General features: G+C 30.1%; 1 protein-coding gene and 1 long non-coding RNA gene across 4 annotated transcripts in view; one reads left to right on the forward strand and one right to left on the reverse strand.

The window, feature by feature from the left end:
* Nucleotides 1-438, reverse strand: part of LOC142326638 (uncharacterized) — a 30,833-nt gene extending 30,395 nt beyond the window's left edge. The window contains exon 1 of the long non-coding RNA XR_012756822.1: nucleotides 315-438. This is a non-coding gene — a long non-coding RNA (uncharacterized LOC142326638). The remainder of the gene's footprint in view (nucleotides 1-314) is intronic.
* Nucleotides 439-824: 386 nt separating this feature from the next.
* On the forward strand, nucleotides 825-27,711 carry LOC142326635 (uncharacterized). 3 transcript variants are annotated; one of them, XM_075369230.1, is made up of 7 exons: nucleotides 825-1,062; nucleotides 2,265-2,426; nucleotides 3,816-4,086; nucleotides 18,063-18,152; nucleotides 23,300-23,448; nucleotides 25,018-25,188; nucleotides 27,573-27,711. In XM_075369230.1, the coding sequence occupies exons 5-7, from the start codon at nucleotides 23,356-23,358 to the stop codon at nucleotides 27,687-27,689; spliced, it is 381 nt and encodes a 126-aa protein (XP_075225345.1). In that variant the 5' UTR covers nucleotides 825-1,062; nucleotides 2,265-2,426; nucleotides 3,816-4,086; nucleotides 18,063-18,152; nucleotides 23,300-23,355; the 3' UTR covers nucleotides 27,690-27,711. The 3 variants fall into 3 exon arrangements, with proteins under 3 accessions (XP_075225345.1, XP_075225344.1, XP_075225343.1); XM_075369229.1 differs by lacking the exons at nucleotides 2,265-2,426; nucleotides 3,816-4,086; nucleotides 18,063-18,152 and having other exon boundaries at nucleotides 825-1,447; XM_075369228.1 differs by lacking the exons at nucleotides 2,265-2,426; nucleotides 3,816-4,086; nucleotides 18,063-18,152.
* The last annotated feature ends 36 nt before the right edge of the window (nucleotides 27,712-27,747 follow it).

The following is a 27,747-nucleotide window of genomic DNA, read 5'->3' on the forward strand; positions in this document are numbered from 1 at the left end:
TTAACCACTAGACCAACCCGGTGGGTAACCTACGCCAGCTAACCTTGCCTTACACCACGTGAGTAATAACGTATACGATACAAAAGTTAAGTTTGAACAAACTGCTTAATTGCCAAAATTACTAATTAAAAAACAACTAATAATAATATGGCCACAATATGTGAATTTTTTAATTTGCTGCTTAAGTAAACGATTTTACGTCGAATTTAAATAAATTTACATCGCAGGCTAAAGCTACACTTTCAATTCATAAACACAAAAAATTCAAACTTAAATTCTATTAATTTATGTTAGAATGGTATAAAATTACTTACTTAGTCAACAAAAGTGAACACAAATAAATAATACTGATATTACAATACAGATTTCACTTTAACAACGCTTATAAACATATGATCCCAATCTACTAAACAGTGACGCCAACACATGTAATTGTACAAAGTGATTCAAAGAAACGGGAAATTTGAAAAATTAAATAACATTAATGAAAAATTTTTTTTAGAAAATGAATTTTATTTCATGTAATTGTACAAATGTTGCCATTCTAGGATACATACATTTTAGTTTATTTTTTTAGAAGAAATTGTTAATAATATAAAATTTCAACATTTTATATAATTTTACTGTTTTATGCTTTCTATTATTTTGCTTGCTGTGTATTAAACGAAAGAATAAACTAACTATGGAATTTAAAATAATGCAAATACGTGTGATTTAATTAAACTTTCATTCGATACATTTTTTAGTGTTTTGTTGTTGCTATTTGAACACGCGTACAATTCTGCTGCATGACTTCATACATTGTAATTACAGTTTGTCAGTTGTCAGCACTTGTTAAAAGACGAATGAAGTGAATAAATGTTTGTGTTAGGGTTATCTCTACGTTTTCGATTTGTTGAATATGGCAGCCGAAATTAAACCTGCTACGAGTAATAGTGGTGATAAATTTAATTCGACAAAAAAACCTGTACTTTTGTCTAAACTTGAAGGTTGTAATGATGATATTAATCAAGCAATTATAATACCTGGACAAGATGGTGTGATAAGTGTTTCAGATGACAGGTAAAGTTAGGCAGTCTCGATGTCAAAGTTCTTATTTATTGAATAGTTGACTTTTTTTTATTTTTGGAGGCCTATTTTATGTTGAATTATCATTATTTTCTACCTTGTGTAGTATTTTTTTCTGTATTTTGTGTGTTGTTAGCTTAATAACCATTTATATTTTAGTTGTTTAGGAAAATACATTTTTTACAATTTTGTTGTAAAACTTTGTGAGTTCATGAAACAGTTGAATTATCTTTATTGTGTAAAATAAATCAAAGGCCTCCACAGTGAAAGTACTGCCCTAAAAGAAAGAACAGGTACACTAACAAGTGCAGAGCCCCTATTTATAAGGAGCCAGTATCTAGGGCAGTCTTTGTCTGCTTTGAATGTGTCAACAAAGACAGTGAGTAAATAAAAACAATTTATAAGTAATTATTTTCATTTTTTTTAAAATTTAAAGTAAAGCAAATTGTTTTATGTTTCTAATATGCAAACAACAATAAGTAAATATTGATTACATGTAACTTCTATCATACTATTTTTACATAGACCAATTTTTTTTTACCAGCGATGTTTCATTTGTCTAATATCTTATTTGCAATTATATCTTGCAAGAACTAAACATATCTGGGACAAAATAAATCTTTTTTTTTTTTAATGTCAAATATGAGAAAAATTCTCTACACCCGACTAATGGCGTGTTAAGCGGGGGAACCTAATCAGACCCAAATTTTTCTACGCCCTCTTCGGATATTGTGCCAAATTTGCTACCGGTATTAAGTCACCCAAATCAATAAAAACATTATTTTCATGATTAATAATCATTAACCCCCTACCAGTTTTTGAAGAGATAACCTGTCATTAACTACCTTAATAAAAATGCCCTTAAAGAAATAACTCATCATGCTTTTTTTTACCACCCCACGTGACTGAAACTGATAAATCATCTGAGCATGTAAGCTTTTTTTTTATGTTTGCCCATATGAGGACTATGAAGCAATATTTTGCATTAATTTCTCATTCTTTGTGTTTTTCTGGTTTTTTGTTTATCCTTCTGTTTGAAATCTTTAACATTTTTCTATAATGTACTATCGCTTTCAAATATTTTCATTTCATTTGAAACCACTGAAATCTATTGTTGATTTCCATTCTTTTTGCTGTAAATGTGGTAGAAGATCGGTTTTGTGAGGGTTAAAATTGATTTTACTCTTCTTTTTCAGGTGGATTTTGGCATTGTCTTGGTTTCATTGTATTCGTAGTTTCCATTTATATTCTTGTATTCTTACTGGTCATAGGACTTTTCTCAAGTTTTTACCTTCTTTTATTCTGTTGGACTAGAGAATTCATAGCACATAGTGCTATAGTTTATGGTAGAAAAGATGGTAAGTGACAGAATCAGATTTTTTGCATCAATAATGTGTTTTATTTATTTCTCTTTAAATTACTATAAATACGTTTTTAAAGTGCACCTATTTTGTAACATTGTACTGCATATGGAAGCAAAATATTTCATTCAAAATTTAACATCAAAATAGAAATTTGAAGAATTAAAATGTGAATTGCAATTTGCAGTCATAATTCCATAGAATGGTTAGTTAGTTAGAATTAGCTTAAATTATGAACTGTGTTAAAAAAATATCAAACATTTTTTTTATTTCCGCGCCCTGTGTCTTTTCAACTGAGTTCATCTTTTTCTTATGCTATAGTACCATTTTCTGTAATGTGTTTCTATCTTTTCAGCCACTAGATGAAAGTTCAAATTTGGCAAGCGAGTAATAACATATTTTGTAATGATTAGCAATTTATTTTGTTTGAAAATGATGGAAAAAAGGATTTGTATTAAATTTTCTAACACATCAACAATCGATTAAAATATTTGTAAAATAAATGACAATGTGATCAATGATAAATAATTGTCAAATCACTAGTAGAGAATTGTTGAAGAGGTGAGTATCTCTCATCGTTCATGTGAAACAATTTGGACTGATATTTTGGGTATGAAATTTATTTTTAATTGTTTACATTCAAAAATGTTGAATTTTCAACATAAGCAGAATCACAAAAATATCACAGAACAGTTGTTAGCTGACATCGCTGATGTCTCAGAATTAATCAAACAGATGATGAAATTTGGGTACAGTTATTATATTGAAACAAAGATTAATCATCCCAGTGGCAAAAGCATCTAGAGTTTGATAGAATGTTAAGGTTCTCCTTACTGGTTTCCTTTTAGTTGTAATATGATATCCATTATGAGTTCTACCTCAAGGTTATATGGTCAGCAAACAATTCACTTATCAGTTTACTATTTATGTGTGGCAGTCAAAAGAAAACTACTACAAATTAGGTCAAACAATTCTTGAATGTTTGAGTTTTCCAACTCAAACTTCACTGTTCATGGTTATTAACCAAAAATATACCATATTGATGCCATTGTCTCCTGACATAGCTCCCTATGACTTTTTTTTGTTTCTTCTAATTAAGACCATAACAAAAGGACAATAATATGTGGCGATAGATGAAATAAAGAAAAAAATCACTAAATGAACTTAAAGATTTACCAAAAAATATGCTTTCTACAAATTTGGAAAATTTGAAGCACTGGCATAAATGTGACTCATCTTTAGGGGAATACTTTGAAGGGAATAATATCAATATAGAACTTCTTTATCGTAAAAATTAAAATTGTCTTTATTTTTTTAAATTGTACTTTGTATATTACATGTGAATCATTATTCTGTAAAAATTAACTTTCTCTTTTTCCTGTTTAGCCTCCGGTAACTACCGTTCAGATAATACTTCAGAGGATGAATGAGGATGATATGTATGAGTGTAAATGAAGTGTAGTCTTGTACATTCTCAGTTCGGCCATTCTTGAGATGTGTGGTTAATTGAAACCCAGCCACCAAAGAACACCGATATCCACGATCTAGTAATCAAATCCGTGTAAAAATAGCTGGCTTTACTAGGACTTGAACACTGGAACTCTCGACTTCCAAATCAGCTGATTTGGGAAGACACGTTCACCACTAGACCAACCTGGTAGGTTTGTAAAGATAACTGTACAATTGAAGTATTCTTAGAGTATCAATATATTTTTATTACTGATGAAATAATATATTGATAATGTTATTCACATAAGATGCAGCAGACCTGGGTTATCACGTTGTTGTGGCTTTGTATATCATAATAATAAATTCTTAATTACATTTAAATTTCTAAAATATTTATATCTCTTAAGCCTATTTCTTGCATGCTACCTCTTGTAGTATCATAGTAATGTTTTCAGGCAAAAATAAGTTTAGAGTAATATTAAAAACTGTAACCTAATTGTCATGTTCAGTTACTGAATACCTGTTTCAAGCGTTTTCATATCTTTTACATGAATTTAAAAAAATAGTGTTCAACCATTAATCTAGTTTGTTGCATCCATCACTTAATGTATATAATTTTATATTGAGTTGAATTTAACATTAGAATAAGATATAAAACTAATTATTCTGACACTACATGGCAGTTCCTTCTGAAAGTACAATGATCAGTTAAATAAGAACCTTAATGCTGATTGGTTATTTTGTTAGTTACTTAAAGGTACATTACATCACCTAAATAAGTAAAATTCTTTGTACATCTATTTTAATTTCTTGCATTTTGTAACTGAGGTATAATAAAATTTTTACCTAAAATTAAAAATGGAGAAGAAATTTAAGTAACAGGACACATAGTATCTTTGTAAAGAATGCCTATTTGCTGGTTAGCAATGTAAACAATGTTTAAAATATGAATAAAAATTGTTTAAATGCCATAATTGTGTAATTTTTTGCATTTAGTAATTTCAAGTTTTCTGGAATTAATCTTAGTTTTTGTAGAAGTTTTAAGGTACAACATGTTTAATTGTAGTTTTATATTTATTGTTAGAGGGTTTTTCTTCTTTTATTTTCTTTTTTATTGTTTATTGTAAGTATGTTGCATCCTGTCTTTTTCTTTCTATTTTTTTATTGTTAGTATTTTCGTTTGTCTAATTTGGTAGAGTATCAAAGTATGCAGTTGGAATATTTTATAACATGAAGATTGTTTTTTAATTTAAATTGTCAAAATAGGTTAATAACATTTTATTGTGTTCTATTGATTAGGGAAAATCAGATCTCAGATTGGTTAGGGAATGACCATTATTATGATTGCTAGATGTGAACAAGTTGCAATCTGAATAAGTACCCCTTATCTATGGCAGAGTCAGATAGTGTCTAAGGAAGAAGAATACTCCTGTAAGTACATCCCAACCCTGTAGGGGAAGACACCAACCTTGTGACGGTTCTGGTTGCCACACAACCCCTCTTGTTCCTAGCCCTAATACCTGTAAGTACAGCACAAAACTGGTAATAGTACTTAGCCACTATAGTTTTCTGCATTTAAACCAGTCAGTATATCCCTACGATATAGTAGGCCACAGCCTTTGACAAGCAGATGGTGATAATCATTCTTGGTAGGTAAATGTAAGGAAGCCATACGAAGGAATGATTCCAATAATGGGTACAACTCTTTCAATCATTGTTGAAGTGCTAACTAATTGATGAATGGTTTGGCTTGAAGAAAGAATATTTTTGGCTTAATTTATTAAACAACTGAAAGCAATGGAAAACTACAGTATATTTTCTGATTAAAGAGTTTTCCTAATTCCTTTTCTTTTTTAAAAATAATTTTCTCTTTAATAAAATATCTTAGATATAAATAAATGTTTGGGTGGTGGTCAGTTGGATTTCTGAATGGTGACTGGCCAAAAGGATGCCATCATGAAGTAAAATATAGTTCATTAAAAACTTTAAAAAAAGGCTAAGCTAGAAAATCTCTTATAAGACATGTATAAGTTCAAGTTATATAGGTATAATAGGAATTAGTGAATTAAACAGGAGAGATAAACCAGGGAAACTTTTTCATCAGGGAACTGATGAATTGTAGAGTAATATTTTCAAAAGTTTATAAACACAAATGCTGGAGAATGTAAATATGTTTAATATAAATGTAGGCCAAATTATTTCATTATATGAAAAAATCTGATTTTTACAAGCAGGATGATAGAATTGTTTTGATCAGAGTCACTTTTAAACCAAGCCTACCACAATAATGAAGGTATATGTATGTATCAACCTCTCAGAAGCCTATTAATCAAAGATGACTAATAGTAATGCACTATATAAATGGTGATCACAATTTAATAGTACTAAGAAAATTGAATGAATTTTAAAAGATAAGAGTGAAGGAAAATAGTTGAGATTGTGGACTAGGTTGGAGGAATGAAAGAGTAATTAAGTCAGACATTTGCATTTAATGTAAACTAAAAACCATTTTTTAATATTGTAAAAGAAGATATAATAAAGGGGGATAAAGGGAGTTAAAAAGAATAATTATGAATTAAAATTTTGAAAAACCATGATGAAAAAACAACTGTAACAGGAATGTACAGATAGATCTACTGAATGTACAGACAGATAGTATGCATAGGGGAGCAATAATCAGATTACATTTTGGAAAAGAAAAGAAATCACTGATGATGTTAGGAGGAAACTATTTTAAGATCAGTATTTGATGGACAAATAATAATATGGCAGTACAGAAAAATTATGTATCATCCAAATTATTAATTTTTTTTTTTTTTAGGAAAAGGGGGCATGAATAAATTAGGTAGATTAGTTAGTATATCGAGTTTATAAAGTAAGATAAGTATCTGCAGATTTTTAAAATCTGTATTTGTTTTGATACCAAGAAATAAGTGTGAGATCTATATTACTATCAGTCTGCTATGTTATATATAATGAGTGCACTAGAAGAGTTTACAAGCAATAAAAGTGCAGTGGAAGTTGAATTAAACCCAAATGAATAGTACCTTCTACTCAAATGAAGACTAGTTTGGTTCCAAAATAATCATGGGTTCAAGATAAAAATAAGCCTGCCTTCATAGTATTTGTAGATCTGGAGATGGTTAATAAAGTAGAATGAAACTAAATGTTTAAAATTTTAATGAAAATTTGACTTAAATGTAGGGAAGGAACAAATTTAATCTGTTTAAGAATCAGATTTTAGTAATAAGAGTAGTCATGCTATAACTCAGGATGGAGCAAAGAAATGATATAGTAGGCCTCCTTTGCTTTTCAGTTTAAATTAAAAAGAAGCAATATATGAATTGAAGGAAAAGTTTGTTAGAGAACAAATAGAGAACCTATCCAAGGAGAAGAAATGAGATGCTGATATTATTTTGGCAGAAATGAACAAATGAAATATTAAATTCAAAGGATTTATTAATGAGGAAAATTCAGTTTGAAAATGAATTACATTAAAAAAAGTTAATAAAATTTGATAGAAAGGTTTCCATATTAACAATTAAGTATTGATGTGGGGAATTATCCCCACATCAATACTTTGGTGTATTATTAAATACACCAAAAATTAACAGTGTTTTGTTCTTTAAATCTTAAAGTTAGAAAGTATGTAGAGATCAAAAGCAGATCTTCATAGACTTTTCATTCAGAAAATAACTATGATATGGATCTAGGAATTAGAAATTTATCCTTAAAAATACTTGTGAAGTTGTAGAACATTTATTGTAACAAATGTTGGACAATAATAAAAAAAGGATTAATTTAAATTAAATTTGCAGAAAGCTGAATGACGTTCTTTGAAATTTTATGTAACTGGAGGATGATGAAAATTAGGTAATGATAAGTGCAAAATAAATAAGTTCCAAGAGAAATGAGGGGGGAGAGAAATTTGTGGCAGAACCTAATTAAGAGATGAACCAAGTTCATATGTTGGCTACATATTAAAAAAACAAGATTAATTAATTGTATGTATAGATGGTAAAAGTTGAAGAGGTTAAAAGATTAACACAGAACAGAAAAAAATGGAGAATAGCATTGAACCAATATAACTAAAAAAGAGAAAATTAAATTCAATGGACTGAAGGACAGTGGGGAGCCAAATAATAAGGTAAGAGAACATTATTATGATTTTTATCTTCCACATCCCTTACCTTTATCATGTATCTCTTATCTCAGTACATTCTTATGTTCAGAGGTAATATACATACCAGAAGTCACAATGGTTTTTTTTCTGAATATAAAATTTGCAGTGATAGACAAAGTAAAGAATATCAAAACCATACGAACACAAGCTTGGGGAATTTATAAAGAAAATTACATCTGAAAATAACAAACATAGAATAAGAAAGATATATTTAGAATATTTGTACAAACTAATGTGGTTATTAAAAAAAAAACAGTCAGGAGTAGTAGACCATCTATTCAGCATTGATAAATTAGATTGTAGAAGAATATACAGGTAAAAACACTTAAGGAAATCAGAGATTATGGTATATGCAACAATTTGCCCTGCAAAAAAAAGTTCAAGACCCAACTGTCCACAGGAAAACTGATGCTTATGGTTTTTTGGGACTCACAAGGCCCAGTACTGGAACATTATGAGGAAAGGGGCAAGACAATAAACAGTGCGCGTTACAGTAAGATGCTTACTGCCAAGCTGAAGCCTGCAAACGCCGAGGACTGATGTCGAAAAGTGTTGTGTTGTTGCACGACAATACCCGTCCACATAGTGCTGCCCGCACTGCTGAAACGCTTCAGAAACTCAACCTTGAAGTACTGGCCCATCCTCCGTATAGTCCTGATCTTGCCCCTTCTGACTACCACTTGTTTGGTCCACTCAAAGAGGCATTAAGGGGCGTCTATTTACCTCGGACAAAACAGTGAAAGAGGCGGTGCATTCCTGGCTCGCAGCTCAACCGAAAACCTTCTTTTATAAGGGCATCAGGAAGCTTGTGCAACAATGGACCAAATGTATTGAATTGCAAGGGGAATATGTTGAAAGATGATATACATGTAAGTTTCCTATTTGTCAATAAGATTTATAACTACATTGCAGATAATAATTGACTTACCCTTGTAGTTCTTCAACCAACTACATAGTCCTCTTTCCCTATATTTCAGACTAATTTTTCATAAAATTTTGAAAAGTTTTTCCACTCTACATTAATTGATATCTCAATATTTTCAAAAGTTATGTAGACAGCTTTGTCTTAAGGATGCCTTTCAAGGTGTTTTTGAAATTTAAATTGTCTTCATACTGTATTGCATCTAACCCTCTTATACATACATATGCCTGTAAACATCCTAATCTTGTTTTTCAGTGTACAAAACATTAGAATTCTAGTTCAATGTAATACTTCAATGTAAAAATTATAATTTTAGAAGATTCAGTTAAGAACCCTATCACTTGATTTTTTAAATGCTTTAAACTTCTATATCATATTCCCTTTATTAGACTGATGTCAGAAGTGGCATTAGGCTACAAGAAGGATTGTTACTTAATCACATAAAATCCAGTAAAATTTGGCATGATAGATAAAAAATACTATTTTTAATTAATTTCGCCACTAAATAAAACTATTTTTAATTATAACAACTTGTATCCTGTTTCATTTGACTAATGGTAATAAAGTAATGTATTATTAATTCATTAATTATGCTTCAGACACTCTAAATATTCCAACTCATCAAATCCTTTTTTTTTAATTAACACTAACTATATACATTAAATGTATCTGCCAGCATTATACAGAATAATTGTAAAAGGAAGCCTATTCTGAAAATCTCTAGCATTCACGATTCCTATATGGGACAGAATGATCCCAGCATCATAGATACAGAATCAGGAAGTGGAAAAAAAACAGGTTTCAGGAACAAAAAGGCTTTATTTTTTAGTTTCAACTGAAAACAAGACTATTGATCAATTATTTCCAACTATTAAAGGAAGAATCTACACAAAGACTATTACAAATAAAACTATCAATCATGCATGGAATTTTTTAATTATAAATCTAGGGACATACATATACAAAAGAGCATGTCAAACATTTTAGCCTTTTTTATCACATTATTTTTATGCAACTTTTCTACGAACCTGTGATATTAGGTTTACAGTTTTTAACATGTATTTGGTTATACTATTTTAATAATTATTAACAGCTTAAACCAATGTTAAATCAGAAAATTAACTCATGTTGACAAAAAATTAAAATCTATATGCATGTTGTGTTATATACATTTATTAAATTTTCATAACAAAAATAATAAATTTACCTGGGGGATAATAAGCAGGTTTCCTGGTATCAATGTATATCAATAAAATAAATATAACAAGAACTATATAAAATATCATGTTGACTGAAAAACAAATTTTAGATTATGAGCAAAGAAAATAAATTACCGGTCACAACAGCTAAATATAAACTAATTGTTAAATAGTTAAAAAGCATATCTTATATACAATGTGTATACATAGATAAGTAAGAAGATTATTAATAGTAGCATAAATGGTTTCAAATTTGAATAGCTAGAGGTCACACCCTTGTATTTTAATTGTTCTTATTTTAGAGGAACGATTTCACCATCTTTTTCAAATGTTAATATTTGAAAGGGACACTTAAAAAAAAAAGAAAAGACAAAACTATGAATAAAATATCACAGGTAGGAATAATAAAAATATATGTGAATAGGTTAAAAATAGTAATTATATATATATATATATATATATATTCAGAATTTTAAATACAAACACATTACTCTTTAAAGTATATCTTTAAATAAGGCAGCATTCAACATTTTGAATATTAACTTAAATGATTTTCTACAATACTGGTGAAATAAAATTAACAATAATTGAAACTGAAATATGACATTTTTCATGTAGGTTCACCCATTATTTATGATGACCAAACGGCAGATTTGATAATTTGTTTGGAAGAATTAAGATTATATTATATTAAGAACTGTTGAATGTAGCAAAAATTGTTGAATTTTGTTATCGCTGAATCATTTTTATTGCTTCATTAATAATAAAGAATGCAATAAAATTTATTTTATTTAAAAAATTTCTAATTTCGAAATAAAAGTGCTGTATTAAAACACTGTTATTTCTGCTTAGGAATTAGAAAATTATTATAAAAACAGGTCAGGCATCACCAACTGTACTGCAGTTTCATTAACCATTTCAATTAATATTAAAAATTAAACACCAAACAAACTGTCAACAAGTGTTGACAATTTATCAGTGGTAAGTACCACTGATAAATTCCTTCTAAATTCAGACAAATATGAAATTACCTTTTTTTCCTGTCAGCGAAAAAAGGTAATAAAAGGTAAAATTTAAGAAAAGGTTTTTTTAGCCTCAGGGAATCAGTCAGGTATTATACTTCAGACGATGATATGTATGAGTGTAGGTGAATTGTAGTCTTGTACAGTGACCATTTCTGAGATCTGTGGATAATTGAAATCAACCACCAAAGAACACCGATATCCACGACGTAGTATTCAAATCCGTATAGAAGTAACGTGTTTCTATGATTTGAACGTTGGAACTCTCGACTTCGAAATCAGTTGATTTAGGTTTAAACATGAAACCACCTTCTTTCTTTTTCCTGTTTAACCTCCAGTAATTACCTTTCAGATAATGCTTTAGAGGATGAGAGTATGATATGTGAGTTCAAATGAAGTGTAGTCTTGTACCATCTCAGTTTGACCAACCTGAGATGTGTGGTTAATTAAACCCAACCACCAAAGAACACTGGTATCCACAATCTAGTATTCAAATCCGTGTAAAAATAATTGACTTTACTAGGACTTGAACGCTGGAACACTCGACTTCCAAATCAGCTGATATGGTTAGACACGTTCACCACTAGACCAACCCGGTCGGGCCACGCAGCTGGTCTCCACATACGAAGGAACGCCGAAGGTGGAAGCCGGGAGGCAGCTGATGGTCAACTGGCAGGAGATGTGGAGAACGGCTACGGCTGGGGCATGGACCAGGAGACTGATCCCGGACTTGGGACTGTGGGTCAGGCGGAGGCATGGGGAGGTAGATTACTTCCTCACGCAGTTCCTGTCTGGACACGGGGAGTTCGGGGTCTACCTACATCGGTTCAAGAGAAGACGGACACCGAGGTGCTTCTACTGCGGTCAGGATGACACGCCGGAGCACACCTTTTACGAGTGCGAAAGGTGGGCTGTGGTCCGGCGTAGGCATGGCACAGATGGCCTCACTCCAGAAACAACTGCAGCTCACATGCTGAAAGGGAAGAGAGAATGGGATGCGGTACAGAGCATGGTGGCTAGCATCCTGAAGACGAAGGAGGTACATGGAAGAGAGTGGGGAGAAGACTTCTAGGCGCGGGTAAGCAGCAATGTCCCTAGCAAGTATACTGTGTGTTTCTTCTACTATATATATTATTTTTGTGTTGTATGGTATTGTGAATTCATTGTCTCCATTGTCACTGTGGTTGGTACTCTACGGCCGGCTCGAGATGACAAGCACGATCGCTTCGACCGTGTGCAGGAGGGCCACGGCTAGAGGTGACATCGCCGAAGAGACAACATGAAGTGGGTTTCATTTATTATGTATTTTCCTTGTATTGTATGATTGTGGTATTATTTTATTTTATTGATTGTGTTCCTTCTAACGGTTACGAGGGCACTCACAGCGAACGTGCCCGCGGATTGCGGAAGGAGGAATAAGTTCAGACGCCAACGTGATGGGCTGCAACTGAAGGGAGGAAAAATAAATAAATAAAATACAGGGGGCGAATCGTGGTCGCCGTGCAGGGCCAGGGAGGCAGCCTGGATGCAGAGGACGCTTTGGCTCCTTCATATGCAAGAATGAAGGTCAGTTGGGGTGCTCCGATGATGCATTTGGGACCCTCAGGTGTGAGAGGGGGACGCGGCGGTTTGCCGGCTTCGCGCAATGCGTAGCCGGCAACCTAGTGTAGGGACGGGAAGGGTAGCCTCTAAGTGGAGGGATGTAGTGGTCGTCCAGAAGGGAGGGCTGCTGCATCCTGATGAAACTGAGAGGACCCCGATGGGACGCCAAAGAAAAGGCAAGACAGGGGGGCAGTCGACTGCCACGACACTCCGACATTCCTGCGCATAGCCTAACGGCGGAGGCCGGGGATGTTGGGGGTGTTTAAGAAAAAAAAAAAAAAAAAGACCAACCCGGTGGGTTAGACATGTAACTAGCTGAGCAGGATGATTTTAACTAAGTTATGTTTCACACAAGCACTACAAATATTGTTGGATTATGTTCTCCTGGGACTTTCGTAACCTATTCTACTCGTAAAAATAATGAAAAAAAATTCATATATAAACATATGTCCTAAAATGCTTCGTTAGCGAGTTACTGCTAGTGAAATATATCGCTCGGATTTCTCGGTAAATGAGGTCGTTCTTTAATTTTTAGAACGTTAATTAAATGGCAGAATTAGTGATTTCTGGTGATTTTTGAACTGAAATATAGAATAGAATGGATCCCAGAACCATATCTGCAGTACGTTATGAGAAATCTGGGATGAAAACCAATAAACTGGGTTAAAACCCCCCTGTTTTTTATGTTTGATGTACAATAACTTTGTTAAGTGGGTAATAAAACACATTAACTTTTAAACAAAACTTGTAAAAAAAATTAGAATTCTTTTTAAAAACAATACATTACTACGTTTGTGAGTAAAGTACTTATTTAATGGTTTTTTGTTGTTTTTTTTTTTATTAATGACAGAAGTACAACAAGTTATTTGAAATATTATTATTTCAAAGTTGGCAGTATAATAACAGTTGATCAACAATGTGCAATACTGCATTAATATTTAATAATTTCGTAACGTACAGTAACCCCCAATACAGAAAGAGCGAGCTTTGATAATCAGCCCGCATACGTCACTGCTGTTCTGTTGTTCTCTAACACTGGCACACCATGGTTAGTCTTCTCTTAGTAGCAATGTATTTTTGTGTAATTACAGTTTTAAGAAAGTGACATGTTTCATTTTATTTTTGTTCTTCTTTTGCTTTTCCATATACATAAAGTTAAGTTCTACGGTTCTTTTGGCATGTCGTGTATTTGTTAATCGATGTACGATATGATATTTTATAAAAAGTTTTTATCGTGGTTTACCATTCAAACTTTTTAAAGTAGTTCGTTTACGTGCGAATAGTTAAAAAACTTCAAAGACAGGTGCGCGAAATTGTAAACTACGTGTATGATTTCATGAAGAAAGAATCTTTAGCTGTAGGAAAATTGAGAAATGACAACATTTTATTCGCTACACAAAAATAAAAAAACTTCTTTGATCAGAGAGACCAGAATGTTCGTTCATCACTCTGAAAAAGAAACTTTCTAAACCGGTTATCATATTACATGATGTTGAAAAGGCGAACTGTAAATGAATTTCACTCAAAAGACAGGGTAGCTGCGAACAGTTTACTCTGTTGAGTTTGCAATGTCTTTGCCTGGGACATCTGCTCCAGTTGAGTTTTTCAAATACAGGGAACATTTGGTCTGCAGAAAGGGGTAGAGACTTTCAGTATCTACTGTTAAACATCTGCTAAATGTTAAAATTAATTCAGAAGTTTCTTATGATATATCGTTGAAAAGCTCTCGGTTACGGTTTATTACTGCAGTTAAGGCAAGTCCAGAATCCAAATTTTTTGAATTTGAGCTTTTTTGGAGATTTTTGGTCCAGTCGATTGCAATTAAAAGGAGAGGTGCACAGCTAGATATTACAAAATTCCTAAATCCGAGATTTCAACATCCTACAGTTAATCGTTTTTGAGTTATTAGAGATGTATACGTATGCACATAGGTACATATATACTATGGATATTTCCATTGAATTCTGAAAACCTTATTGTGAAATTCTTATTATTGCAAAAACCTAACTTTTTCACAATCTCTTAAATAAGGTTAATACTTAACAAAATTAGTTTATTTCCGAATTTTTTGAAATTCGGAAGTATCAAGGAAGCTTATTTATTGATATGATTATTACCAAAATAAGACAAGCATCAAAATTTCCAAATTTTGAATAAAAGATTTTCGATTTTAGAGGCCTCCTGATTGTATGGGAAAAATTTATAGAAAAATTAATTATAAAATTAAATTAATTATATTTATATAAAAAATAATTAGTTTAGAAGAGATTAGTTTAAAAATATTGAAAAAATGAAATATGACTGCTGTCTTGTTAAACAGCTGTTCAAGTTGAATAAAACAAGTTAATAATTAGTCTGACTAATTAATTGTTTTTAATTAATCTTGTTCTAAATCATCTGTTTAATAATTTTTACCAGCTATTTTGAAATGAATAAAAAATGTGGTTTGTCTGAAATTGTTTTTATTTGAAAGCTGCTATTTTGCTTCTATAAAATATATAGAAAATAATATAGTATACTATTTTATTAAACTAGTCGTTTCATTATATATATATGTATATAAAAGAACGGATGTTTGTCTGTCTGTCCCGTTTGCGTTCCTATACCACTCAACACGGCTGCGATGAAACTTTGGAGAATTGTGCGCATGCCTGTGAAGGTTTCTGAATTAGTTTGGACCCGCTAGGTGACGCTGGGCTCTAGATATTTCGAAAAATTGTATTTGGCTCTTATTCAGAATATATATTATTTACGTGAGAAGAAACGGAGGAGAAGGGAAAAAGGGAAAGGTTAAATTTTATGAAGTTCCGTAATGTTCAATGTTTTATCAAACTTTAAATTGTGTTAATTTAATCTATATAATAAATCAAATCTAGCAATAGCAAAGCATTGTTGAGTCAGCTAGTTAATATTAAAATTACCCGTTACAGTTTAATGTTTATACCTATTCGTAGTATTCTTCTAAGTAGATCAAATTGAATAAAAAAAAGTCTCTTGTCTGTGAACAAATAACTACAAGCACAGTTCAATGAATAGCAGACTACCTCCTCACGTGATTCTTCATTCGGTTGAGCAATCCATTCAACATGGATTTAGGTATAACTTAATAGAAATATTATTATTAAAAAGCTTGTTTAAAAATACTGAAAAGATGAAGTGTGACTGATGTGTGTAAACAGCTGTTCAAATTGAATAAAACAAGTCATAACCATCACTATTATGTTTTTAATTATTCTAGTTCTAATCATCTATTTTTACTATCATCCATCCAAAAAAACTTTACAATACTAGACAAAGGCATTTACTATTTTTTAACTATTGTGTGCATTCATCTCAATGGAGTTTCAGACAAGCACAAGTTATGCTATTGTTCTGTCTTAAAGGTGGATGATTTTTTCAAACAAATTTAAATCATTAAAATGTTTAGTATCATTATATTTACTAATAGTTTATCTATTGAAAAATTTAAAGGAAATTTAAATTAACGCGTTTATGTAATTATTAAAAATATAATGAAGTTTTTTTTTTAAAGTAATAGCATTCAAGACCAACTCTGAATACTGCAATTTCTTTTAAAGATGACGTAAATCTTAATTAATACGTACAAATTCATAAAAATAAACTCAATATTTAATAATTGTAACCAAAAGCGTTTACCGCGGTTAAATCTGTGATAGAGGCATGTTTAAATTAAAATATGTGGAAGGTTTCCAAAACACTCATATTCGACCACAGCGTACAGACCGGTATTAAACTACAAGATTGTTTCCATTTCCCACCACTGTTTTACACAGAGAGCCAGCTTACAGAGACTGTGGTTTTTGGAATCGAAGTACTAGATACAATATATTTTAAAGAGTTAAAAAATAATAGAATGTAGAATGCAATCTAATAAAATAATTTATATAAAAAAAAAAAATATTTATGAAAAAAACTTGTATATATATTTCTGAGTGCAAGACATTTTGTTTCGTAAGTTATAATGCTTCACAACAGGTTGTAAGATGAATTATTACGCAATAAAAATATTACTGTTGATCATCTTTACTAAGGATTTTATGATTTCATGAGTTGTTTTACTTAATACTTCAATTTTCTGATATCTAACTTCAAACTTTGTTCCAAATGTCATATCGCAATTTTACGTTTAAATTAATTTTATAAACTAAGTTGTTTTAGCAGGAAATAGTGTGCAAGTAATGTTTGTTGGTTAAGATCTGTGTGATTTGTGTTTAGCAGTCTTTGGATTATTTGAATTTTTCATAAAGTAGTCAAATGCTAACAATTAATGATCAGTTATGAGAAATCGGTCGTAAGTTTAAGTAGCTCATCGATACTTTTAAATTCTTAGTATTCTAGTTTTAAGTTAATACCTCCATCCATTTATTAAAGCAATTTTTTATGATTTAAAATGTATACACAAAAAAATTAATTACGATGAAAACGAACTGTGCCCTATAATTATAATAATTTAGGTTAAATTTTCATAACGTGGCACCGTTAGTATTTTATAAATAAAATATAAATGAAAGTTCAGCTTGCCAACAATTTTTTATAATGGTATTTTTGATAATTTTATTCATATTTAATGTTGGTATATTAAATTTATATGCATGTTTAATAATGTTAATTTTGTTATCGCTAAATTCAAATATCTTTGGTATTGACCTTATCTGCTCCAAACTTGTGTTTATGATTAATTATATTTGATATTGTATTATTCTGTTTATTCATCAAATTATTAAACTTTCTGTTAGTGCATGTATAATTTGGTTAAATAATAATTTTACATATTTAGTTGCGATTTTTGTAATGAATGTGTTTGTGCAAATAAAAGAAATTAGTAGAAATAATTTGGTGTCTTAGTAGTCTTAAGGTAAATTTATATGAATTTTGTGATTTTTAAAGCAAATTGCTATTTATGTATTGATCAGGAGTAACTTATAAATTCAGCTTTTTGTAGGTAGTTGAGTTACAAACATTAATAGACCTATTACATCTAAGAAAAAAAAAAAATTTTTTTTTCTAAGCTTAATAAAATTGTAATTTTTTAAATATTGATTGAATTGTGTTCTTTAATCAGTTATTAGCAATCAATATTTTGTCGTCCAGTGTTGTATTTTTTAATTTGATTTTTTATACAATTACTCTTACATGTTGTAAATTGGAATAACAATTTTCTGCATTACATTATTAGATGTTTTATGAATCAGTAATATATAGTATTCACACAGCATCAATTTTTATCTTTTACAGGGCTCACAGAAATGTAAATTTCTCTCTTCTATTTGTAGTAGTGCTGTTGTGCAATTAAAAGCAATATATTCTACAAATAAAGGGATAGAAGTAAGTGAGAAGGAATTTTACCTTTACTTAAGAATTAAGGATGAAAATTTAGCAAATAGTTATTAATTTTTCTACAAAACTTTCATTTTTAGGGATGTGTTAAAACATGAAATCAGATTTATCTCTTCTTTATTCTTGTAAGAATACTATGAACCTATAATTTTCTTCTTTCTCACAATATAGATTATTCTGACATGTATTGTTCAGTTCAGATTTGGAGCGCATTCATTCAAAATGTAAGATCCTAAACATAAACGGTTATTTATCTTATTTTTCTATTCAGGTATGATGTAATAGCTATATATAGTCAATCTATTTTATAATTCAAATGTATGTATTAAATTAATTCATAAAGATCATAGGCACAGGTCTTCTAAACATTCTACTTATTTATGTGTTGTGGAAATAAATATCAATTAATGTTAAAATATACTTCTTACATTCATTTAACAGGACCAACATTTGGTACAATCTAGCCATGCAAATGAACATGGCAAGATTTGTACATGAAGTATTTCTTCTGGGAAGGAATAGAGCCTGACAAATTTTATAAATATTTGGGAAGTTATTGTACAAACATACATAAACAGCAACTTTTAATCCCAAGAATTGCTTCCTCTTACTTAAAAAATTTCTCAAGACTTAGAAATTTGCACATTTTATGTTAATGTAGTTATAATAACGTAAAATATGCAAATGTTGCCAGTTTGTAACACATGACTAAAGTCTCAACTTTTGATCCATTATAGTATACAAAACAATGTACGGTTTAGAATATATAGTAGTAAAGATAATATAAAATACTTGTATAACTAGCAAGAAAATACACTAAAAAACTTTCAATATTAGTTATATGCAACTTTGTCAGAGTTTATTTACCTTTCCTTCAATACTAAATGAAATTATGTATAAGGTTTAATCTGTAATTGTTTATTTTTGTTTGTCATATATATTAATGTAATGTATTATTGAAATGCCTACTGCTCTATTATTTTTTCTTGCATTTCCCTATTATTGTTTGTCTCTTCAGAAATTGTTTATTTTTATTATTTTTTATGCTACTTTGAAACTGCTACCATTTTTGTATTAGTTTGAAAATATTTGAATGACCATATCATTAAAAAAATGTTAAGAGAAGAAATAGCAGTAACTTTATTAATAATTTTTTTTTTAATTTTAAGTTGTGGCTCTAGGAAGCTGCAACTTTTATCATAGGGGTGCCGTGGAATATTACAAAATTTGTAATTTTATTTTCAATTCAGTGTCACAGGATGCAGCATCTAGTGGAGTTGGTGCAAACTACTTAGTTACTGTTTACAGAAGCCTTTGTAAATGGTTTCTAGATGACATGACATTAGTGTTGAATTTTCTGATATTTTATGTTTATATATAAATAAATATATATTAGTTTTGCACAGTTTTAACCTTGAATTAGTTTTTGGAGATAGTATTTTGTAACTAGATTGCATGCTACCAAGTAAGTTGAAACACCTTTTAGAAGCCACTTATCCCAACATAGTAAATCTCATGACTACTTTGCAGGAAGGTAGGAGTAAGGTACTTTGCTAGCACCTTACTAGGTAGCACATAGAATCGCAGAATTCATTCTACTAGTCTGTGAAGATTATGATCAGCAAGTCTGTTGGGAAGTTACTTTCAAAAGTAAACATCATCAGATACAGAATCAGCTCATAGTGGAGGATCTCGATAATTGATTAATTGAAAAATTAAAAGGGAAGGTATTTTTCTATTAACTCTGCATTAGGCCACAGATGAAAATTATAATAATGGTTTCACTTGATTTGGTATATGCGGTTTATAGATGGTAGTAACATTCTAGAAGACCTTCTCTTCTGTTAAAGTATCACTGCTTGTGCAGAGTCAAGGCTTGTTTGAGAAGATTCTTGATAATTTCATATTCGAAAACAGTTTGGAATGGTGGAGTAGACTATGTATGTTGGTGTCTGTGCTGATGGTGGTCATTCTGTACGGTTTTATAAAAAAACTAAAGCGCGGAAAAGTAAAATTAATGAAGATGAAGACAATTAATGTTTCTCCCTGTTACAACTTGTTGACCTCCAATGAAGTCGATTTGTCTTATATGATATCCATTTTTGAAAACACTTATCACAGCTTATCAACGCTTTGAGAAATATTTTCAGAATGATTATGTTGATGAATTTGCGTGAATTCCAGATCCGTTTAAATTTACTCGTGCAGAAGAAGAGAATCTGATCGAGTTGTCTTGTCATAATATGTTGAAAACAATATTTGGCAGTGTGAAATTAATTGCATTTTGAATGTCAGTAAAAGATGAATACCCACTTGTAAAGTTGTATAGCCCAGAAAATTTTAATTCCATTTGTGACTTCTTATTTGTGAAAAGCTGGATTTTCAACCGTTGCCTTGATAAAATCCAAGTATTACGAGCAAGTCATTGTGTAGAAGGAAGTGGCTTGTTTAATTCCACAATTTGACAAAATGCAGCAACCAACAAGCTCATCCATCAAACTAATTATTATATTAGTTGAATTTGTTAAATTACTACAATTTAAAGGTTGTTATATTTATATTTACCTAACCCTTCCAAAAGATTGGTTATTTTAAAATTTGACAAGGGTACCATCAAAAAATCTGGAATCGATAAGGGCACTGAGAATCAAAAAATTTTTGGAAACAATTGTCATATATTATGATAAATAAAGTGCTCATGTGTTAGTAAAAAAGCAATTAGTACAACTAAAAACAGTTACTAATTAATCGGTTATAAATTCATAATTAATAGAAATAAGTAATTACAAAAATGAAATAAATAACTATTTACATTATATATATTAAATACTATAAATAACAATTATTATACTATAAATTACATATGGTTCCCACAAGCAGTAAATATAGATTTAATCAAGAATTTTTGGAAAAAGTCAGGAAATATTGCAAGAAAAATCATAGAATTGCATTTTTGTTGCCAAATTAAGATTATGTTAGTTATTAAAGTATTTTTTAAGTAATGCCAAAATGTATTTGTTATACTTTCCTGGCATCAGGAAGTGGCAACCCCATCGCCCAGCACATTGCAACTATGTGCTGTAAGTAGCCATTGACATGTCCTGTTTTTACTTACATTCTCCAATTATTCTTTTATATAAAAACAGAATTTTCCAAATTGCAGTTAATTTTTTCACTGGTGAAATTTTAACATAACGTTACCATTGGAAAATTTAAAGGTTGTTAAAAGTTTTCTTGGAATTTCTCTCAACCACCGTGAATTTTTTATATTTTTTTAAGGTTATTAATTGCTTTAAATGGCATCTAAAATAACTTTTTAATGACTATTGGTTAGATATAAACTTACACCCAAAATTAAGTTGGTTAGATGTGTAAAAAACATTTTGGGCTGGGCAGTATGGTCCAAAAGGCAGTAACTTCACACAATAAAAGAAACCAGCATAATAAAATAATTAATATAAGGAATTCTTAGCTTTTGAAAAGTTTTTTATCTCTTTAAATCAACAGACTAAAACTTTGATCAACAGTTGTGAGAACGGTGATTGTAATACATCTGTGTGTTCTTTACCTGGATCTTCTGATCAGAGTAATAGCATTTCAGTAGTAAATCATACATTTGAATCCTTGACTTCATTTGTGCAAAATGACAACACAATTACTTATTTTTTTATAAAGATGATGTTTCTAAGGCGGAGTTTATGTGGGTTCTCAATGTTTTACAAATTAAGTTATCCTTAAGTTCGTGTGAAGATTTTGGTGTAGCTTTTAAAATTTTTATTTGTTCTGTTTCAGTTTTCTTTTCTGTTAATTTTAGTCACAGTGATTTTAGCTTTCCTTTAAGTTGTGGTTGTACATATATTCTCAGTTAAATTGAAATCTGTGTTTCTTCGCATTTTTATGCAAATTAAGTTATTAAATATTGTTTTTTGTTTACTTTGTTAAATAATGTAGCCTAGTTTTTGTGAAAAAATTTTTAACAATCTTAGGTGCAAGCCAATTATTTTTAAAACTTGCTTTAGTTAGCTTTTATTTCTTATCTGTGTTACTTTTAGTTACCATGATATTTGTTTTTTTGCAAGAAACTTATTAAATATTGTCATTGTTTTTTTTTTACTTCGCAGTGTAATTTACTGAAACAATTTATCACAAAAAATAGCTTAATTTTAAATGTATATTTTAAAAAATCATTGAAAAATAAACATTAAAAATTAATGTAATTATAAAAAAAGCCGGGAGTTGGGCAGCTGTGGGGATGGTGGAGGCTGTAAAAAAATAAAATATGTATATATTTTGTGGAGTAAATAGCAGTAACATAACATTATGAGAGTCAGGAAATGTTCACTAAATTGGTCAGGAAAAATGATTCTTAGAATTCGGTGGGAACTCTGTTACGGTTCAAAAAGTTAAGTTTTAGGGGTTTTAACAATTAAGAATACAATCGACTTTTTTTTGTAATATTTCCTTCTAATATTCTTTGTATGAAGAGTATATTAAGGTAATTTATTAAAATGTAGAAAACCTTTCTTGTGATTAAATTTATTTATTTGACAACAACTGTGAGATATTATTTTTATTAATTTTAGTTGTATTTACTATTATTGTATAATTTTAGTTGTCCGTCTGTCTGTGTCAGACGGACGGACAGATAGACAGACAAAAGTATAAAAACCGTTTGCCTCCCAGAGTACAGAATTCGATAAGGATTATTATTTTTTACTAATAGCACTTTCGATATTTTCCCTCATCATCAGTTAACTTTTTCTTCCAAATCACACATTAAATTCAACCATTAAAATTATAACATATAAAAATATGTAGTCATAAATATTAAAAGATTAAAAAAATGTTTCATTATGTGGCTAGTCACACATACAGTACTGTAATGTTATGTAATATTTTTTTGCTAAGTTGGTATACATATATATATATATATATAAATCAGTTAAATAAGGTTATATATCTAATAAGTTATATGTTGCTATTTTATCATTTGTTCAGCTTGATTAATTACATTGTAAAATTCATGTAACATCATGAAACTATAATTATGTGTCAACCTGTTGTAGTAAATAAATGATTAGTCTTCATCAGTAATAGCTAATTTTTCCTATTGTGAACAACTTCCTTTTTTTTAGGACAATATCAGTTGAATATCTTAATTACTTATATATATAACGGAATAAATATAATAATGAATAATCCGCATGAACTAATACATGATAATATTACATTGCTTAGTTTCATTGTTCCATTTAATCCTGGCTCAGAAAATGTCTTCAGAAAGGTAAGTAATACTCACACACATTATTACTAATTATATCACACACTATTACTAATTATATCTTGTAGTTCAATAGCCACTTAATATCTACATTAAGGTCTTAAATATTGGCCTAAAATAGTTAATTGGGTATCAGCTAGTTGACAAGTTTAACTTTGTGACAACAATCCGAATTCATGAGAATGATTTTTCATGAATTCAGTGCTTATTTCTTATATTTTTGAAAATATTTATGGAACATTTATTATTAGCAACATTTACGTGATTGTGTGTTAAGCTAAAACTAATTACAGGAGATTGGAAAAATCAAGGCATGTTAATTACATAGATGTGTGTGTATGTGAGTTGAGAGAGAGTGATTCACAAAGGATGTAACAAACTTCTACTGGTGAAAATAAGAAGAAAGTTCTTATAAACATACGTTCAGAAGTGCTTCCTTCGTTGGTGAGTATTGGCTGGCGAAAGATTTCATCTGATTTTTTTTTACTTTGGGTAAAAAGTTAACCCAAACTGTAATTATTAGGAACGAAATTAAGGTTTAAATTTAGATGTTTTATGTTGAAAATACATTATTCTATGTTTGGCATAACATGTAAGTAATCTTGTTAAATGGTTAGTAAACATATAAAAGTTGTAGAAAATTTTATTCTGAGCAAAATAGTGTGAATATAGTCCACAGAAACTAAATACAAATGTAGGAATTTAGAAGTTTAATAAAAAGAAAACATACCAAAATGTGGCAAATTTTTACTAACAATCAACAAACAATCTTTTTGGTGGCTTTGTGCATTTGAACTGGGTTGTTTTGTATTAGTTGTACTACACAGAGAATTCTATTAACCAACTCTTCTCTTGTATTATACTTTTGTTCATATACTAATGATTTCCGCTGGAATTAGTCAAAAGATGTTAAGTCAGGCTACCTTGGAGGCCATTGACAGATCCACAACTTCTGATGCACTTGTTTAAAAAAAGTTACACAGTTGTATTCAGTGCATTTGAAGCAGTTAAACTTATACTTTTAGACTGATGTGTTCTTTTTTAGTTTGTGGATCTTGGGTATTTTGTTTGTGGTGTATAAAAGATTTACCTTTTTCCTGAAAACATTAACAATTATTCATTTCTTTGGTTATTGCGAGTTCATTCAATTATCTGCTGACACAAACGTCTGTTTTGGATAATATCTACAAAATGCTATATGCTTATGCTACTTCGGATATCTACACATGCATCACATGCATCAAGACATATTAAGAATAATTAGGATATTTGTGTTTTGAATCTGTGTTTGTCTATTTTGGATAAGGTAAAATATGTAGGTAGTTGGGTTTGTTTTATTGTTGAGGGTAAAAATGTCTTCTGGATATGAGTGATTGTGCGATCATTATCCTGGATTGAGGTTCAGCAGTGTGTTGTGATACATTCTTAAAAACATTTTTTACTACTTTTTTTTTGGGGGGCAGAACAACTGTACTGTGGCATATAATACTGAGAAAATTCACTTGAAAGACCATTTGATCTTTGGAAGTACACATATTTAAAATCTTATATTACTTTTCTTTTTCTTTTTAGGGAATGTTTGCAGTTCCAAATAAAATGGGATTTAATGAAGTTGTCTATCATTTACTAAATATAATTTATCCAGCGAAATGTAAAGAAACATTAGTGTGGCCTTGTCTCAGTAGGAAGGATGAAATGAAGTTTAGATCAGATGTTGCTAAGTTTATTGCTTTTATCAATGAAGTAAGTGTGTAGTTATTTCAAAAATTATTTTTATTTATATTTCTTTTTTGTATCTCAAACTTCAAAAAACTGCACTAGTAATCTCTTAGTTATTATATCTCGTAATCTCTTTCTTATTTAGATGAAATCTTTTTTTTATTTTTAGGAAAAAAATGTTAGTCAGTAAGCATCGACATGCTTAAGTGCTTTTGTATCTCCCCATTAATTGTAGTGGATCTGTAGATAATGAGGACATTATTTCTAATATGTCTTGGACTTGCATCAGTCCCTTTATATAAAATAAATTCTTCAGAATAAGATCTTTCACAAACTATCACAAAATATATGCACCTCTTAAAGATGTAGTGGCAATGAAAAATTATGTGTACCTGTATTTAAGCCACAATTTTTTCATACCAGTGTCAATACCATCCCAATGGTTGTGGAAAATGTATTCATCAAATGAAGAAGGAGTACTTACATTATTTTCCTTGGAAGAAGAAAAAGAAAATAGGAGATTAGTAATAGCATAATACTATTAAAATTTGGTTATATACTAATATATGACAAAAATGTTTTGTACTATTCTCCTCTACTGATCCATTTACTGAATAAAAGAATTTTAAAATGACAGTTACTTTAAAAATCATGAGAGGTCTAAATTATTTTCACTGTGTAGCCGAGTGACAAATTATTGATAGATTACTATAAAGAAGGATAAAAAACTAATGACACAATGTTATGCCATTTGAATTGTAAGTGTGTAGAAAAATAAAGAACATTCTGCTGCGATGAGTAAATATATTTTTTATTTATTTCTGTAGAAAGATCATTATTTAATGGTTGACCCTGATTACTATGCCTTTTGGGCAAATTAGGACTGAATAAACTTTGTACAGCTGTATGCAGATTTTGAGGCTAGAGAAGTTCTGTTTCATTTAGAGGTTGATCTAAAATCTAATAATATACATATGTATATAAAAACAAACTTGTAGGTTTATACAGAAGGGAAAAATGTTATGAATTTGAGAAGAAGAAAGTAGTTAATCATTTTAGAGAAGAGTGTACTGGAATATGAATTCTGAGCAGGTTTGTAAGATCCTAACTATATGAAGCTGTAAAAATTGATGATATGCCATCACAACTATATTATGTTCTGGCAAAATAGGGCTGAATAAATTCTAGAAATTAGTAAGAAAAATGTTTACAAACCGGAAATATTACCTGCTGTGTAAGGCCATATTTATATACAACAAAGGATTTCACTAAATAAACTGATATAGTTGATCATTGTAACTTTATTGAGAAACTTTCACACAGTTCATTCACCAAAGCATGCTTGTGCCACAATGCTTTATTAATTAGATACCAGTTTACCTGACTTTGCAGCTTCAGGATGATATGGTCTAAGTCTTCTTAGAGCAGGACAGCATATTTCAAAATATAATTTGATGGGATCACTTCCATAAATTCAATACAACAGGGTTATGCCTCGCTAAGTGTTGGATGAAATCTCGTGAATGAACAGGCTGTATTAAAGATATTACAGGCGTTCCACCTTTCAGTTTGGCATGAAGACCTCACATTCATATATCTTCATTAAGTGAAGGTAAACCTTACTTTGAAGTAAATCTTCAAAGCAAGAGCATGAACTCTTTTACAGGGGAAGTAGAGCAACATAACTAAATATTGAAGGTAAATTTAAAAGGTACTTTACCTTTCAAAGTAAAAGTACAGGCGGTACCTTTTAGAAGTACAAATTTTGTTTTAGTCACAGGAAGATTAAAATTCTACTGATTCACTTAGCTTTCCATGAGAACTAATTTCATCTCATCCCTTCCTTCCATTAAAAGAAGTTTTATACTGTTGCCTTTTTAGAGCAGAAACAGAAGAGCAAGTGAGCTTTAATGCCAGGGCCAAGAAAAGCCTTATGAACTTTCCCTGGTGAAGTATTTTTCCACATTTAGGTGGTATTTTAAAAACTGTTTTCAGATTGGACAAGTAGCCTCCCACAAATTTGCAGAATTTGGTAACTCTTCAGCAAGATACTCAAATTCCAGCTTGAAGAATAAAACGCTATCTCATTTGTAAAAGTTAGCCATTCACCGTAGCATGTAGTCTGTTACAATGGATGTGATTGTTAACTGAATATCAGGGTACATTTTATAATAAAAATAAAAATGCTTGCATATTTGTCATTCAAAAGGGGGGAAAACTTTATGATACACTTTTTTAATAAAAGTTATCAAAATGTAATTTTTGAAAGTAAAAAATTATATTTTTGTATTTTGTCTATTGTCCTTATTATACCAATGTGTAATTTACATAATTGTATAATTTTGTTAATTCTTTGTCATTTTTATAATTCTTATTGTAATTCTTATAATTGTCATTCTTTATTTTAGATCACAGAACATAATTTGGTTACTCCTTTAAATTCATCATTAATGTTGGCACCTGGTGATCCTCAAGTTGTCAATTTTGTGAGATTATATTACTTCTTAAGACAAAAATCCAATTAATCCGACATCAGTATTTGCTCAGCTGATTTCTGAGATTGAGCCTATCTCATATTAATTT

This window comes from Lycorma delicatula, chromosome 6 (assembly GCF_047948215.1).
Source record: "Lycorma delicatula isolate Av1 chromosome 6, ASM4794821v1, whole genome shotgun sequence".
NCBI lineage: Eukaryota > Metazoa > Arthropoda > Insecta > Hemiptera > Fulgoridae > Lycorma > Lycorma delicatula.

Bases quoted from the DNA above. Each gene is read 5' to 3' on its own strand.
- LOC142326635 (XM_075369228.1), top strand. The intron at 23,449-25,017 runs GTAAGTAATACT...TTTTCTTTTTAG, and splicing joins CAGAAAATGTCTTCAGAAAG to GGAATGTTTGCAGTTCCAAA. The intron at 25,189-27,572 runs GTAAGTGTGTAG...TCTTTATTTTAG, and splicing joins TTATTGCTTTTATCAATGAA to ATCACAGAACATAATTTGGT.